The following is a 17282-nucleotide window of genomic DNA, read 5'->3' on the forward strand; positions in this document are numbered from 1 at the left end:
CTCAGGGAACTTCACTAAAGGTTACAAGCGATAGCTCGGTCAGTAGAGCATCTTAATCTCAGGGTTATGGGTTCAAGTTCCACATTGGGTAAGAAGATTCCTCATCGCAAGGGGTGACCAACTTTTCAGTTATTTGATTCTGTGTGCCTGACAGGCTGTTGTCTTGGAGGCGGGAGGTGCAATTGCAGGCCATGTGGCCTTACATCAGTAGGCAAATGTGGTTTGTTTGGGAAGGGTGTCCCCATTGTGGTTTTCAAGCAGCATGGAAAGTGGCCTTCTGTCAGAAGTGATTATGAGGCACCTCTACCTGAGAGTTCCCACTTGTGTCCCGTAGCTGACATTTCTCTCTCTCTCTCTCTCTCTCTCTCTCTCTCTCTCTCTCTATTTGTTCCTTCCTCTTCCAGGTCTTCAGTGGCTGCCGCGCAGCCATTTTATCCCCGCGGTGTCTTCCAAGCCCCATCTCCACAGCAGCAGATGTGGCAGCAGCAGCAACAGCAACAGCAGCAGCAACAGCAAGCTGTGTCCATGCGTCTCTCTGTCCCTTCGCGCTTCCCCCAGCCCCCCACCCAAGACTTGAGCCGGCAAGCCCTAGCAGGCCTTGCCCCACGCCTGCCAGGCCCCGGAGAACAGATTCAAGCCTCGACTGGCGCTCTGGGAGCCCAGTTCATTGAGCTGAGGCACAACATCCAGAAGGGAGTGCTTGGGAGCGGTGCAGGGCCCACCTTTGTCCAGCAGAACCCACAGGCTCGAACCAGATTCTTCATACCGGGGAATGACGGTGCCAGCCAGGCTTTGAAATCTCCCGTTATGCCCATGCAGGCTCCTGTCCTGGGAAGCCAAGGCCTGCAAGCCCAGAAGATGTCTGCCCCTATATCATCCTCTCCTCAGCAGGGGGCAGAGATGAGCAACAACCACCATCCCCATGCCAAGGCTGTGTCCCAGTTGATCCTGCCCCCTGGAAACTTGGAGATGCAACACATCCCGCCCCGACCACTCTCCTCATCCGGCCCTAAAGATGTGCCCATTACCTCAGCTGCCACTGACGCTGCCCCAGCTGCTGGCAGGAATCAGCTAGGCCTGGCTGGCAGGCAGCTGCCCTGTGAGGTGCCGGTGGAGCCGGACTTAGACGACGACTTTGATTCCCACAAAGACCTGGAAGACGACGACGACTTGGCCAACTTGAGCCTGGACCCGGACGTCGCCAAAGGCGACGACGACCTGGGGAACCTGGATAACTTGGAAACCAACGACCCGCACCTCGACGACCTGCTGAACGGAGATGAGTTTGACTTGTTGGCCTACACCGACCCGGAACTGGACACCGGGGACAAGAAGGACATCTTCAACGAGCACCTGCGGTTGGTGGAGTCGGCCAACGAGAAGGCCGAGCGGGAGGATCTGCTCAAGAAGGAGCCCTCGGCCGGACCCTACCTCAAGGAAACGCCCTCGGCCGGCGTCGGGAAGCCGGGTGAGCCAAGGACGCCATCGTTGCCTAGAGATGAGGTGCCCAAGGCGAAAGAAGGGCTCGGCCTGCTCCACGTTCCCTGCCCATCCTCTGCCTCAGGGGTGCCACCGCCCTCCCCCATCCTTTCAACAATCAAGGCCCACAGCGACGTGCTCGATAGCAAGCTGGTCAGCCTGCCAGCCGATATCAAACCCAAGATAGAGGAAGGCTGCCTGAAGCCGTCGCCTTGCCAGTTCAACACCGGCGCCCCGGAGAAGCTTCCTATCAAGTCTGAAGGGGCCGAGAAAATGGCAGCCGCCTTGGCGGTCAACATCAAGCCCGGCCAGGGCCTCATGAGCCCCGGCGGAGTCCGGCTGGGCATGACGTTCCACGGCAACAGCCACGCTTCCATCTCCGACAAGGTCCTCTACGGTGCCCCCAGCCGGCCGCCGCTGGTCCCCGTGCAGATGGCCAACGCCGGCAACTCCATCCTGGAGAAGTTTGAGCTGGACGGAGGGCCCCTGAGCCTGGCCAATGCTCAGCAGCACTCTCCGGCCGACGACCTCGACAAGATGGAGAGCTCCCTGGTGGCCAGCGAGCTGCCTCTGTTGATCGAAGACCTGCTGGAGCACGAGAAGAAGGAGCTGCAGAAGAAGCAGCAGATGTCGGCCCAGATGCCCGGGGGCTCCCAGCAGCACCTCCAGGCTCACACCATGTTGGCTCACTCGGCTCCCCCTCCCCAGTCTCACGACGGGCAGTTGGTGAGCTCCCAGCAGCAGCTGCAGTTGGGCATGGTGGCCAGGCAGCAAGGGATGGTGGCCAGCCAGCAGCTGATGCAGCAGCAGCAGCAGCAGCGACTGGCTGGTCCCCAGCAGAGTCAAGTCCTGGCCCCGCATATGGGGGTGGCTCAGAACCAGGCTCATATGCTTGCCGCCCAACATAGCATCCAGGCGGCGCATGGCCAGCAGAACCAACAGCAGGTCTTGGCCCAGAAGCCCATGCCGGGGGTCCAGCAGCAACAGCAACAGATGATGGGGCTCAAGCCGCAGCAAGTCGTGATGCAACAACAACAACAGCAGCAGCAGCAGCAGCAATTGGCTAACAGCTTCTTCCCAGATACAGGTAGGAGTTACGAGACGGCTTTTCTTCACCAGCCTCTTCTAGCTTGCTTTTACCAGGGCGGTGTGAGTTTTTATGGATGGGATTGAGTGGAGCTTAAAACAAAGGTTTAGGATTTGGTACTTCATTGACTGGACGGGTCTGTCTGGAAAGGAGGACTCTAGATCAGGCCTAGGCAAACTCGGCCCTCCAGATGTTTTGGGACTACAACTCCCATCATCCCTAGCTAACAGGACCAGTGGTCAGGGATGATTGGTGTTTTAGTCCCGAAACATCTGGAGGATCGAGTTTGCCTATGCCTGCTCTAGATATATAATGAAATGAAAAGGATGTTTGAAATAACCTTTGATAAAACAACAACGCAGAAGCACCTGACCTTAAGGCGCACCTAGTTTTTAGAGTGGGAATGCAAGAGGAAAAATATTCTTTAAAGGGAGCGCTGAGCAGAGCCTCTATGCATTCCAGGCTCTGCTCAGCGCTCCCTTTCACGAGCTGCGTGGAGCGTGTGTGTGGCCCTTGCAGGCTTTTCCCCAGGAGGGAGAAGGGCAGCCCGTCACTGATGGCCCCTGAAAAGCCCCTAAGAGCCACACACACACTCCGTGCGGCTCTTTAAAGGGAGCATGGCTCTTGGGGGCTTTTCTGGGAGGTGGGGGAAGGGACAGAGCCGTGCTCTGTCCTTTCCCCCACCTCCTGCAAAACCCAGGGATAGCCGCGCGAAGCCTCCGCAGGGCAGCGGGATGAAGGCGCCCCGCTGCCCTGCGGAGGCTTCGCGCTGCTAAGGCAGAAGCTAGAACAACTAGAGGGAGTGCTGCGCAGCCATGAACACGTTGGCTCACTGGTAGCCTTCCTCCTGGTTGTGCCTCGGCCCCACATTCTAGGAGATTATGGTTTCAAGTGGCCATCTGTTTGCTGGCAGATCTCACGCAGCAAACGAATGAGTGTCGGTTGTGAAGGTGCCATGGCTGGCCTGATTGCTTCTTGATCTCCTCCCCTCCCACAGATCTGGATAAATTTGCTACCGAGGACATCATGGACCCCATCGCCAAGGCCAAGATGGTGGCTCTGAAGGGTATCAAAAAAGTCATGGCGCAGGGCACTATTGGAGTGGCTCCGAGCATGAATCGGTAAGTACCCAGGGCAGGAGGCCCAGGAGCCTGGATAATGTGTAGTTAGCTTTTTCTTTTGCTTAGCACAGAGGGCCTTGCTCCGGGAGAGTCTGGATTTAAGGTTTTCTGCTTCTCAGGCCAACACTGGCTCCCTTCATTCTGTTCCCCTTCCTCCCCCTGGCTTCCTACTTTCAGGCAACAAGTCTCCTTGCTGGCTCAGAGGTTGTCCGGAGCGTCGTCTTCATCTGAAATGCAGAACCACATCCTGCCTGGCTCTGGAGGACAGGTGAGCAGGGATTTGGCAGGCCCTCTTCAGTTTCCCCACACTTTTTTAACGGATGGGTTTGGGGAGTGCTGGCTCTTTTGGTTGTGGGATCAGGGGAGGGGGAACTGTGGCAGGTACCACTGCAGATATTCTGATTCTTTCAAATCCCTTGCAGGAACGGAGCAATGACCCAGCACAAGCTCGACCAAACCCACCCACTTTTGCACAAGGTGTCATCAGTGAGTAGTTGGCAGAAACCAGTCCTGAAAGGGCTGTGGTGTTGCTTTTCCTTGGGTAATGCTCCTGCAATACTTCCTGCCCACCTGGGCTTTTTGCATACATAGCCTCATAAGCCATATATTCCAGATTGCTTAGATCTGGATTAAGGACTTCCTCCTGCTTCTAATCACAATTCCTAAACTGGTAGCGTTTTCCTGACAGCAGAGGGTGAACTCTGTTCTCTTTGTTAGTGCTTTTTAACCACCTGGCAGCTTTGAATAATAACAAGGAACAGATAAGTTGTGTGTGTTGTTGAACGTGCAAGAAAGTTCAGTGGAACTTCGGTTTTCGAACATAATCCGTTCCGGAAGACCGTTCGACTTCCGAAACGTCCGAAAACTGAAAGCAGAATCCTCAATACAATAGGGAAACTCAAAACGGAAGCCACGTGGCATGTTCGGCTTCCGAAAATTGTTCAAAAAATGAAGCAGTTGCGGGTTTTCAGCGTTCAGGTTCCGAAATGTTCATCAGCGGAGATGTTCAAGAACGGAGGTTCCACTGTGGTTGCGTTGCAACGGAGAGGCTCTGAGCTGCAGCAGATGCAAGCTCCCATGTTGCAGGCAGGATAGATTGCATTCCAGGGGCGCATGGGTTCTTGTAGTCATGCATGGTGAAGAATCGCTGGCGAGGCTGGTTCTGTGATTGGGTGAAAGGTTGCAGGAATGAAGATGTGCCTTTTGTGGCTCCAGCACAAAATTGGGGATGTCAGTGGAGGTTATTGGGGTTTTTTTGTTTTGATTATGTATTTTGTGCTTTTATCTTGTGCTTTTATCTTGCAAACCACCCTGAGACCTGAGAGTATAGGGCGGCATACAGATTTAGTAAAAAATAATAACAATTTTATCCATGGGATGCAAGTTCTGCAGAATCTCAGAGTCTGAGGACTGGAGGGCCTTGCATAGCCTTCGTGGGCTAGTAAAGAATTTATTAAGTGCCAGAGGCAAGGCGTTTCAACTTTCCCCCTATGTCTGCCAAAGTATATGGCCTGACCTGTCTTGCATGTCTCCAGCTTCCAAAAACCACTGTTTCTCATCCCCCCCCACTCCCCCCCAGATGAAGCTGATCAGCGCCAGTACGAAGACTGGCTCCTCCATACGCAGCAACTCCTCCAGATGCAGCTGAAGGTGCTGGAGGAGCAGATAGGGGTTCACCGCAAGTCCCGCAAGGCCCTGTGCGCCAAGCAGCGGACGGCGAAAAAGGCCGGCCGGGAGTTCCCCGAGGCCGATGCCGAGAAGCTCAAGCTGGTGACGGAGCAGCAGAGCAAGATTCAGAAGCAGTTGGATCAGGTAAAGCACCCAGATTGCGTCCGTTGCGTCCGTTTTAAAGTCCAAAGGCCACTGCTCTCGGCACGACCGAGAAAACTAAAAAGGGGTCTGTGGAGGACCGGAGGACTCGCGATAGAGGCAAAACGAACCCCACCCCGCAGTGGTTTCCTGCCTCTTCCTGAGTGATGAGATGCTAGGAGGGAGAGAGTCAGGTCTTGCATGAGCACAGGGTGCTGGAGTCGGGGAGGTGCTAAGGAAGAAATGTGGGTGGCCAAGGGTAGCGTCAGCAAATCAGGACGCGGGTGGCGCTGTGGTCTAAACCACTGAGCCTCTTGGGCTTGCCGATCGGAAGGTTGGCTGTTCGAATCCCCGCAACGGGGTAAGCTCCAGTTGCTCTGTCCCAGCTCCTGCCAGCCTAGCAGTTCGAAAGCACACCAAGTAGACAAATAGGTACCCTTGTGGCGGGAAGGTAAACAGCATTTCCGTGCGCTCTGGCTTCCGTCACAGTGTCCCGTTGTGCCAGAAGCGGTTTAGTCACGCTGGCCACATGACCTGGAAAGCTGTCTGTGGGCAAACGCCAGCTCCCTCGGCCTGAAAGAGAGATGAGCGCCACACCCCATAGTCGCCTTAACTGTCCCACGGTCTTTCACCTTTTACCAGCAGTCCATGACACCTGGTAGGGATGGAATATTCACCTGGGCAAGGGGTGGGTGGGAGAGATTGGAGGAGTCTATCTGCTCTGTGCATTTTATGCTTCGGCAGAAATGTTGGGTCTTAAGAAGCATCCAAGTATCCTCAGCTGTCCAAATTCCATTTAAAAAAAAAAAAAAACCTTGGGGAAGAGCTGTAGGTCCGTGGAAGAACACCTGCTCCCCCTGCAGGAAGGTTCCAGATTCTACCCCCAACATCTCCATGTGGGACTGTGTGAGACTCCTGCCTGAATGGGGGGCCTTGACTGCCAGTCAGTGTAGAGAATATTTGGCCAGATGGTCTAATTCAGGCGAGGGAAAGCAGATTCCAACGTTCCTGTGAGTTTCCAATTCTTATAAAACATGCTTTTGCCGCCTGAACTATAGGGCTGGGCTGGTTTTCAGCATCACGATATATCACCAGCTAAAGATCTCAGTACAGTGGAGCCTCAGGTTACGTTACCTTCGGGTAACGTAACTTTCAGGTTGCAAGCACGGCAAACCCAGAAGTGTATACTTTCGGGTTTTGCCGCGTGCGCAGAAGCGGTGCCTCTATATGCGGACTTTTCGTGGTACGTACGTACCCCCGGAGTGAATTTTCGTATCTGGAGGGTCTGCTGTATATCACAGTGTCTGATAAAAGGATGGAGACATTGACGGGCTTCACATTTTCTCCTGCATTGTGATTTTTGCATGGCGCGCGCACACATACACACACACCATGATTTGTGATATATTGCCAAGTCAGAAATTATGAAACTGATACCATAATCTGGACTTCAAACCGGTTTCGGGCGGTACAGTGGCACCTCGGATAGCTGTTCTTAACCTGAAGCACCACTTTAGCTAATGGGGCCTCCTGCTGCTTCCGCGCCACCGGAGCACGATTTCTGTTCTCATCCTGAAGCAAAGTTCTTAACCCGAGATACTATTTCTGGGTTAGCGGCGTCTGTAACCTGAAGCGTACATATATAACCCGAAGCATATGTACCCTGAGGTACCACTGTATTGTTATAATTAAAAAATGGCTCCCTTTCCCATATGGGGTGTTCCGGAGCCCGTATAGAGTCCTTAAGTGGGTTTCCTAATGGTAGGAGAAAACAGGTGCACCCCTCCTTGTGGTTTGCTGCGCTTACGTTGCCTCTGCTACCTCTTTCTCTCTGACAGGTTCGGAAGCAGCAGAAGGAACACACCAACCTCATGGCTGAGTACCGCAACAAGCAGCAGCAGCACCAGCAGCAAAGCTCCGCCGTCTTGGCCCTCAGCCCCTCGCAAAGCCCCCGCCTGATGGCCAAGCTCCCTGGCCAGCTCCTCTCCGCGCACAGCCTCCAGCCGGGGCCGCAGGGCCTAGCAGGCCAGGCCGGCTTGCGCCTCCCTCAGGCCGCCGCCATGGCTGTGCAGCAGGGCTTGCCCTTTATGGGAGGGCAGCAGCAGCAGCAGCAGCAGCCATCGGGCGCTTCGGCCCCCAACAGCTTCTTCTCCAGCAACCGCCTGTTGCAGGAGCGGCAGATGCAGCAGCAGCGGCTGCAGCTGGCACAGAAACTGCAGCAGCAGCAGCAGCAGCAGAACCTCATAGGGCAAGTGTCCATGCAGCAGCAGCAGCAGCAAAGCCACATGGGACAAATGGCGATGCAGCAGCAGCAGCAGCAGCAAAGCCTTATGGGGCAGATCTCGGTGCAGCAGCAGCAGCAGCAGCAAAGCACGATGGGTCAGGTGGGCTTGATGAGCCAGCCCCCGCCTCCGCCACCCACGCCCCAGCCGAGCCAGAATCTGCTCCCCAAGCAGCAAGGACTGCTGGGAAACCAGGCGGGAGTCCTGGTCCAGCAGCTCTCTCCGCAGCAACAGCAGCAGCAGCAGCAGCAAGCCATGCTGGGACACTCAATGCTGCAGCATCAGGGCGTGATGGGGCACCCGGCTTCCCAGAGGCAAATGTTGTTGGCCCCACAGCAGGGGCAGCAGCACCGAGTGCCTCAGCAGCTGGTGCAGCAGGCGCAGGGCATGATGGGGCATCGGCTGCTTTTGTCACCGCAGCAGCAGCAGCAGCAGCAGCCAGGGCTCCTTGGGCAGCAGCAGAGGACGTTGCTGAGCCAGCAACAGCACCAGCCCCTCCTGGGCCAGGGGCCGGCTTCCCAGCAGGGCGCCCTGAGCCAGGGGCCGGGCGTGGGCGCCGAACCTCTCCAGCACTTTGCGCAGCACGGGTCTCTGAACCAGCAGCTGCACTCCTCGACTCAGGGAATGCAGCCAGCCCAGCAGCAGCAGCAGCAGCAGCAGGGGTTGGCTGTCAAGGAGCAACAAGGAGGGCCAGAAGGCGGCCCGGCCATGCTGCCTCCCGAAGGGGCGGACGGTGCATTGCAACAGCAGCTAAGACCCCACATGGTGGGCCCAGAGATGGGAGGGCAGCTGCAGATGAGCACTCAAGAGCAGCAGCAGCAGCAGCAGGGGCTGAGCGGCCACGGGACTCCTCTTCCGGAGCAGCCGTCTCAGCTGATGCTCCAGCAGCACGGGGAGCAGCAGAAGCAGTCAGCTGAGCTGGGCCAAGCCCAGCACTTGCTCTTGGGCCCCCAGCAGCAGAACATGCTGGGCTCCCTGCAGCTACGGATGCAGCAGCAGCAGCAGCAAAACAGCCACTTGCAGCAGCAGCAGCAGCAGCAGCAGCAAAGCAGCCACCTGCAGCAGCAGCAGCAGCAGCAACAACAACAACAGAACAACCTCCTCCAGCAGCCATTGCGTTCTCACCTGCCTATAGACGGCATTCTGCAGCAAGAGCTGTCGCAGCAGCAGCAGCAGCAGCACCATCGAGATGCAACTCAGGGCCCCCACTTGCTCAACCAGCAGATGGAGCAGCAAGGCCAAGTGCAAAGGATGATGGGACAGAACCTGGAGCAGCCTTCCAAAGGTTTGCCGGGACAGCACCACCTCCAGCAGCAGCAGCAGCAACAACAACAACAACAGCAACAACGCCTTCAGAGCCCAGCCGGGCCCTCGAAAACACCAGGGCTGATGATGCAGCAGCAGCAACAACAACAACAACAAAGCATGATGCTGCAGCAGTCCTCCCCGCAAGGCCAAAGCATCCTGTCCAGCCCTGTGATGGGCCAGATCCGTGCCCAGCTGCAGGGCGTCATCTCCAAAAACCCTCAGCTGCGGAACCTGACTCCGCAGCAGCAGCAGCAGCTGCAGGCCCTGCTAATGCAGAGGCACCAGCAGAACCTGCTGCAGCAGCAGAACCAGGCGCTGCGGCAAGCCAGTCCCTACCCGGGGCAGGCGGCCCCCGAGCAAGGCCAGCAAGCTGCTCAGCACCTCTCCCTGCCGGGCGCTGCGGGGCAGCAGCCGCAGAGGCAGCCGCCCCTGGCGGTCTTCCAGATTCGTCCGGACCAGGGTTTCGGTGCCTCGGTGGAGCAGCAGCAGCAGAGGGTCCCGGTGAGCCAGCAATCCGCTGTCTGTCCCCAGCAGCAGGGGATGGTGAGGCTCCCCACCCCTCAGGCTCCCTCTGTCCCCTTGAGCGTTGCCGGCATGGCATCTGGGCAGCAGGCGCCAGTGCAGCCACAGCAGCATCCGAGCCCTCCAGAGCCAAAGAGACCGTCTCCTTTGCTCTTGGCTAAAAGCCCTGAGCAGCAGCCGCCGCCGCCGCCGCAGCAGCAGACTCCCACCCAGAGGCACCAGCCTGCTACTCCCAGCTCCCTGCTGCTCTCCACCCCAACACCCCCGAGCGTGGGAGAAGTGACTCCCGGGACGTGCAGCCTCCGAGACTCCGAGTGCCCCACCACCAAAGAGGCCACAGAGACTGGCACGGCCAACGGGCAGGTGGTAGAAGCTGCTTCTCCCTTGGCGGGAAGGGTGCCCCTGCCGCCAGGAGACCTTCCCCTTGTTTGCATCAAACAGGAGCCCAAGGAGGAAGCCTCCCAGTGCGCCCTGATGAGTGGAACCCAGCCCGTCAAGCGGGAGGCGAACGGGGACCCTGTCTTGGCCCCTGCCGCCGCCGTTCCAGCAACCACCAACAGCCTCACCCGCACCGAAGCCGGGCACCTCTTGCTGCAGAAGCTGCTGCGGGCCAAGAACGTCACTCTTGCGACGCAGCGCTCAGGCGATGTCAACGGGCACGTGGATGGCAAGATCGCCGGGGCGGAGGGCCGGTTGCAGCCGGTACCAGATGTGCGAGAGGTAAGAGTGCAGGGAAGGAGGAGGAACGACGGGCAGGGACGTCAGAGGGGGCGTTGGGTTGGATTTCACTTAGGAGGGGGAGCATTCGGAAATAAATCTAATAATAATAATAACAACTACTACTACTACTACAACAAATTTATTATTTATACCCCGCCCATCTGTCTGGGTTTCCCCAGCCGCTCTGGGCGGCTCCCAACAGAATATTATTAATAATTTTTAAAAAATGATCGAACATTAACAACTTCCCTAAACAGGGTTGCCTTCAGATGTCTTCTAAAAGTCAGATAGTTGTTATTTCCTTGACATCTGATGGGAAGGTGTTCCACAGGGCGGGCGCCACTACCGAGAAGGCCCTCTGCCTGGTTCCCTGTAAACTCACTTCTCGCAGTGAGGGAACCGCCAGAAGGCCCTCGGCGCTGGATCTCAGTGTCCGGGCAGAACGATGGGGGTGGAGACGCTCCTTCAGGTATACAGGGCCAAGGCCTTTTAGGGCTTTAAAGGTCAGCACCAACACTTTGAATTGAGCTCAGAAACGTACTGGGAGCCAGTGTAGGTCTTTCAGGGCCTACACTGCCATCAGTCTGGTATGGTCCATAATTTCTCCACCTCACTGTGTGTATAGAGTGGATCAGCTCGGATTTGGAGGTGGATCTCTACTGGGAGCATTAGGAAGGGGATCTTGGATAACTCCAGGCACGGTAGGCGTCAGATCCCAGGCAGCAATGCAGAAATTCACTTTTCCTCTTGTCTTTTTTTCTCTCCTCTACCTTTTTGGGGTGTTCCCTGCAGGACGCGCTGGGAGCCAAGAAGCCCCCGCCGCCGAAGCCCAAGCGGTCCCAGAAAGCTGGGGAGCGAGTCGCCAACTCTCGCAAGAAGCTGCGCAAAGAGGACGGAGTGAAATCCAATGAGGCTCTGATGAAACAGCTCAAGCAGGTACCCTGCGCTATGCAGCTGCTGCGGGAGGGCTTGGTAGCCTTTAAAAAATAAAATAAAATAACTGATTTATTGGTATTTATTCATAGATACAGTGGTACCTTGGTTCTCAAACTTAATCCGTTCCGGAAGTCTGTTCCAAAACCAAAGCGTTCCAAAACCAAGGCGTGTTCCCATATAAAGTAATGCAAAACGAATTAATCTGTTCCAGACTTTTAAAAACAACCCCTAAAACAGCAATTTAACATGAATTTTACTGTCTAACGAGACCATTGATCCATAAAATGAAAGCAATAATCAATGTACTGTACTATAAAGAAGACAGTATAGTAGATGATAAAAATTAAAATTAATTTTTTCTCTTACCTGCACTGATGATAGTCATTGTTTGGATGGGGGGGCTTTTATCCATTTCCGCAGTCACACAATCAATCAATCAGTAGCTGAAATGGATTCCACACAGTCACAAAAACAAATTAACCGAAAAAGCCTCAAAAACAAAAACGCAAATTAAATAGCAAAAACAAAAGCGCCAAACTTAATCCGTTCTGGAGGTCTGTTTGACTTCCGAAATGTTCGAAAACCAAGGCGCAGCTTCTGATTGGTGCAGACGCCCCGGAAACAATAGCCGACAGCCGCATCGGATGTTCGGCTTTCAAAAAACGTTTGAAAACCGAAACACTTCTGGGTTTTCGGAGTTTGAGAGCCAAGGCGTTTGAGAACCAAGGTACCACTGTATACGAAAATACCTGCCCATTACAAAGTGTCTTTTTGTAATATTCTAAGGTGAGACAGCTACTTAAGTCTATAAAAAAGAACAAAGTTGGAAAGAAGAAGAAAAACAAGAAAATGATAGACATAAAAAAAAAGAGACAGGGAAAGAAAGGAAAAACTACAGAAGGAAAAGAGGAGAAGGGATTCTGGGAGGGCCATGTAGACATTTATTAACCCCCTCCTGACTTTTTTCTGGGGTGCCCCTCTGGTTCTGCTGGAAAGAAAGGCAAGAGGGAGGGAGGGAGGGTTTTGACTCAGGATTAGGATTAGAATTGAATCCAAGATGGCCAGAAAGAAGAAAATAAGCGAAGAGGACCTCGTAGAAGCAAAATATCATAGAATCATAGAATCATAGAGTTGGAAGAGACCACAAGGGCCATCGAGTCCAACCCCCTGCCAAGCAGGAAACACCATCAGAGCACTCCTGACATATGGTTGTCAAGCCTCTGCTTAAAGACCTCCAAAGAAGGAGACTCCACCACACTCCTTGGCAGCAAATTCCACTGTCAAACAGCTCTTACTGTCAGGAAGTTCTTCCTAATGTTTAGGTGGAATCTTCTTTCTTGTAGTTTGGATCCTTTTGGTCCGGTGGGGAGGGGGGAACCTCAGCCCTGTAAGATGTTGCTGGTCTTGGGGCTTTCATCACCTCCAGCTAGCATGCAGTCAGGGATGATGGAAGATATATTCTAACACCATCTGAAGGGCAAGAGGCTCGCTCCCCCAGCCCTGTTTCATTTCTTACATTACATTTCATCTCACTTTATATTTGCATAACGCCTTTCTGTATTACTCTACACAAGGCGATTTACATGCTGAAGAAATGACAAAAGAGGCAGCAGATACCACACATCTAATAACAATCTGGTCTGATACAAAAAAAAAAAGGCCGCAATAAAAACATAACTTTAAGGGGGAAATTTATAATTTATCTTTAAAACCATTGTATAACAGCTAAATCTCTTAATAGGATTAGAATAACACTTGTAGTTTAATGGTGAATTTTTGGACAGAATGGAGATGTAAAAGATTTGGATTATCATAAAAGACGCAGGAGGAAATGATTAACAACAGACCCCACAAAGGGAAGGAGAGAAGTCGAAGAGATTCTTTGGAATCTTGTTTTTATGTTGTATGTTGGATATGTGATTATAAAACTTCAATCTGAAAACCAAATAAATTTATAAAAACAAGCGTAACTTTAAAATAAGCAACTTTTATCAAATGAAGCACTATTCAATAATCTGTTAGAATATAATGGCAGACAGCAAAATTAAATACCAGCGGTTTTAATAAGCAGTTTACACTTAACGGTGGCAATGAAGAATTGCTAAGCTATAATCAATAAAAATGATGGCCAGCCACAACGCATAAAATGTACAAAAAACACGTAAAAGGATCCAATTGAGAAACAAGGACACACAACTTATAAAATTATTTTTTAAAAATATATGTATATATATTTCTTCTTGCATGCAGGGCAGATCTGCCAAAATTTGTGTTCAATTAAAAGAGGTGTGTGGAAAGGAGACAACAGGGCAGATAGATAGTCAAAGCTGGGGGGGAAATATGGGAGAATTGTTCGTTGAAAATGTTGTATATAAGAATAAAAGAAAATTATTAGAAATTAGTTTGGAGATGGTGTTTAACAGCCGTCAGATTAAATCAAATAAACAAGGAATATTCGGTGTTATATTGGAGGGGATGCCAGGAAACTCTGAATTATATCCACATGTGGTGGGGGTGTAAATATGTACAATTTTCCTGGCAAAGGATGCTTAAGGAGATAACAGGAATCACTGGGTTAAAGCTGACCGAAAGTCCAGAGGTAGCATTATTATCAATTTACGATGGGGTGGGAGGTTCACAGGCTATGAAGGACTTGCTCACAAATTTATTGACAGCTGCATGAATTATTATAGCTAGGAAGTGTAAGGGGCAATCAGAATATAAAACGGAAGAATGGTATAAAGAGGTGTGGGATATAGCTATTAATGATCAGTTAACATGTGCCATTAAGGTAAGATCGGGAATATGCAGGAGAAATGATTTTGAGGAGATATGGAAGGTGTTAGTAGAATTTGTACTGTTAAAACCGAAAGGGGTCACTCCATCGCAATTTTGGGAGGTTGGATAGTTACAATGGAATGATCTCGGTGGTGGGGTGCACATGTTTATTCTTATTTGTTTATGATTATTGCTTTGTCAAAATAAAATAAAAAGGAGGGGAGAACTCTTCCTCCCCTCTCTGCGAGGGAAGCGGTTTGTGCGTGTCTACTGGGCATGCCCGGTGCAGCCAGATCTCTCTGGATCCCCTTGGGCCGGGGTCCGTAGGAGAAGACTTCTCCTTGCACAGGGATGTGCCGGTGCGTGAAACTGCCAACTGCCTTGACCCAGTTCTGTCTCTCCCGCCACCTCTCAGGAGCTCTCCTTGCTGCCTCTGATGGAGCCTGTCATCACAGCCAACTTCAACCTCTTCCCCCCCTTTGGGAGCAGCCCGGTCAACGGCAAGAGCCAGCTGAAGGGCTCCTTTGGTAACGCCGCCTTGGACAGCATTCCGGACTATTACTCCCAGCTGCTCACCAAGGTAAGGACCGCCAGCCCCTGATCTCGTTTCAGCACACTTGGCAGGAGGTAGGGCTGCCTCGCCCTGGATGGGAAGCCTCCCTGGGTGTCACCTCGAGCCGCCTTGTGCCAGTGCTTCCCTTCCCCGAAGGAAACGCGAGAGCTGGAAGAAAAGCACCTGTTAAAAGTGTGGTGTTTACTGTAACAATGTCATAGTGAATACCAGCACCTCTTTTCCAGAAGAAAAGCACTAGTAGTAGTAGTAGTAGTACAGTAGTACCTCTGGATGCGAACGGGATCCATTCCAGAGCCCTGTTCGCATCCCGAAGCGAACGCAACCCGCGTCTGCGCATACGCGGGTTGCGATTCGCCACTTCCGCACATGTGCGTGGCGTCATTTTGAGCGCATGCGCAAGCGGCGAAACCCATAAGTAATGTGCTCCGTTACTTCCGGGTCGCTGCAGAGCGTAACCTGAAAACGCTCAATCTGAAGCATATTCAACCCAAGTAAGACTGTAATAGTAGTAGTAAATAAATAATTAAAATTAAAATTAAAATAATAATTTATTATTTATACCCCACCCATCTGGCTGGGTTTCCCCAGACCCTCTGGGCGGCTCCCAACAGAATATTAATAATAATTTTTTAAAAACGAGCAAACATTAAAAACTTCCCTAAACGGGGCAGCCTTCAGATATCTTCTAAAAGTCAGATAGTTGTTTATTTTCTTGACAACTGATGGAAGGGCATTCCACAGGGCGGGCGCCACTCCCGAGAAGGCCCTCTTCCTAGTTTCCTGTAACCTCACATCTCGCAGTGAGGGAACCACCAGAAGGCCCTCGGCACTGGATCTCAGTGTCTGGGATGAACGATGGGGGTGGAGATGCTCCTTCAGGTATACTGGACCGAGGCCATTTATGGCTTTAAAGGTCAGCACCAACACTTTGAATTGTGCTTGGAATCGTACTGGGAGCCAATGTAGGTCTTTCAGGACTGGTGTTATGTGGTCACGGTGGTCACTCCCAGTGACCCATCTAGCTGGTTGTATCCCACCCCCTGTTCAGTGCATGAGAATTTCCAGGGTGACTGACAGAAGAGACAAGAACAACCAGAAATAATAAAACAGCTTAACGGCAATGATTACAGAGCCAAGGAAGGCAAGCTAATAAAACCACACTATGTAAAACTAGGTCGACTGCAGTTAAAAAGGTCTGGGGAATTAAAAATGTCTCCACGTCAAAGTAGGGGCCAGGCAGGCCTTCCCGGGGAGAGCACTCTTTGTCCATATAAGCCAAGTTGTTGAACAACTCTGGAAGCTGTGCTGACAGGCAGCCTATAAACCTTTTATATATATTTAATGGTTTGTATAATTCACACTGTTTATAGCCTGCCCCATGACAAAAAGTTGTTAGGCTCCAGGCAAAAACGTTCCTTTTTAACCAGGACTTTGGTTGATCTGATTTACATCCTATGCCCTTTTAAAATGCGGTGTTTTTTTGTGGGGGCTATTGAGTTGTTCTTTTTATTTTTATTAGGCATTTTGTGGTTTTATATCTTGATTTTATTCTGTCAACCGCTCTGAGACCCCCAGGTATAGGGCGGTATATAAATTAAGTTAATAAGAATAAGAATAATCCGGGTGGCTCCCCCCTCAAAAAAAGAAGCTGTTTATGGAAATATGGGTTTTGGCGAGGTGACCTAAAGCGCCTCAAGTTTGGGGGTGGGGTGGGGGCTCTGCTGGATACAGACTCCTCTGATCTCTTTCTAGAACAATCTGAGCAACCCACCAACCCCACCTTCTTCGCTGCCTCCCACACCGCCCCCCTCGGTCCAGCAGAAGCTGGTGAACGGGGTCCTGTCTTCCGAGGAGCTGACAGAGCAGCCCAAGGAGCCGGTGCTGCCCCATGAGCAGGAAGGGCAAAAGGGTAAGTTAGCCCCATGGCTGAGGAGAAGAGGTGCGGCCGGGTTCCGGAATGTTCCGAGAGAACCTCTGGCGCTCTTCAGCATCCTCGGAGCGCATATGCATGTAGGCCCCTGGTCTGATTTTGGATGGGGTGGGAGGCCCAGGTGGGCTGCTCCGAGCTTCCCAGTGGAAGTTAAAAGAAACCGGTGAGGCCAAAATGATTTGGGTTGAATTCATGATACATTCGTACCTCGGAAGTCGGAACCGAATCCATTCCGGAAGTCTTTTCGAGTTCCGAAAACATTCGGAAACCAAAGCGCGGCTTCTGATTGGCTGCAGGAAGCGCCTGCAGCCAACCGGAAGCCCCGTTGGATGCCCGGGTTCCAAAAAACGTTCGCAAACCAGAACACTCACTTCCAAAATGTTTGAGAACTAAGTTGTTTGAAAACCAAGGTACGACTGTATTGATGGCTGCTGCCTTGTGGGCTACTAAGAGAGCGGCATTCATTGGCGCAGAGACTCTAAAAGGATGTTGACTCTATTTTTTTTTTTTTAAATAATATTTATTAAGATTTTCAAAAAAAAAAGAAAATACAGAAAGCAATAGTTAAAATACGTTCATAGCCTTATTTTCATAAATCCGCTTTCTGGGACTCCCCCCTTCCCCCACCCCTACCATATTCCTTTTTCATATTGTTGGCTCCACAAGCTCTCAGTTCTGAATAAAAACTTAATTTGTTTAAACCATTATTCGAATTTAAAATTTCTACGCTCCACAT

General features: G+C 52.0%; 1 protein-coding gene across 14 annotated transcripts in view; it reads left to right on the forward strand.

The window, feature by feature from the left end:
• KMT2D (lysine methyltransferase 2D) overlaps positions 1 to 17282 on the forward strand; it is a 112093-nt gene that overhangs the window by 69387 nt on the left and 25424 nt on the right. For all 14 annotated transcript variants that reach the window (XM_080994299.1, XM_080994292.1, XM_080994300.1 and 11 more), the window contains 9 exons: positions 405 to 2566; positions 3564 to 3687; positions 3865 to 3955; positions 4110 to 4173; positions 5267 to 5499; positions 7335 to 10328; positions 11121 to 11264; positions 14458 to 14622; positions 16369 to 16525. In XM_080994299.1, the coding sequence (XP_080850425.1) occupies positions 405 to 2566; positions 3564 to 3687; positions 3865 to 3955; positions 4110 to 4173; positions 5267 to 5499; positions 7335 to 10328; positions 11121 to 11264; positions 14458 to 14622; positions 16369 to 16525 (6134 nt within the window). The remainder of the gene's footprint in view (positions 1 to 404; positions 2567 to 3563; positions 3688 to 3864; positions 3956 to 4109; positions 4174 to 5266; positions 5500 to 7334; positions 10329 to 11120; positions 11265 to 14457; positions 14623 to 16368; positions 16526 to 17282) is intronic.

The sequence above is a fragment of the Podarcis pityusensis genome (assembly GCF_964106645.2).
Source record: "Podarcis pityusensis genome assembly, chromosome: 2".
Taxonomy (NCBI): domain Eukaryota; kingdom Metazoa; phylum Chordata; class Lepidosauria; order Squamata; family Lacertidae; genus Podarcis; species Podarcis pityusensis.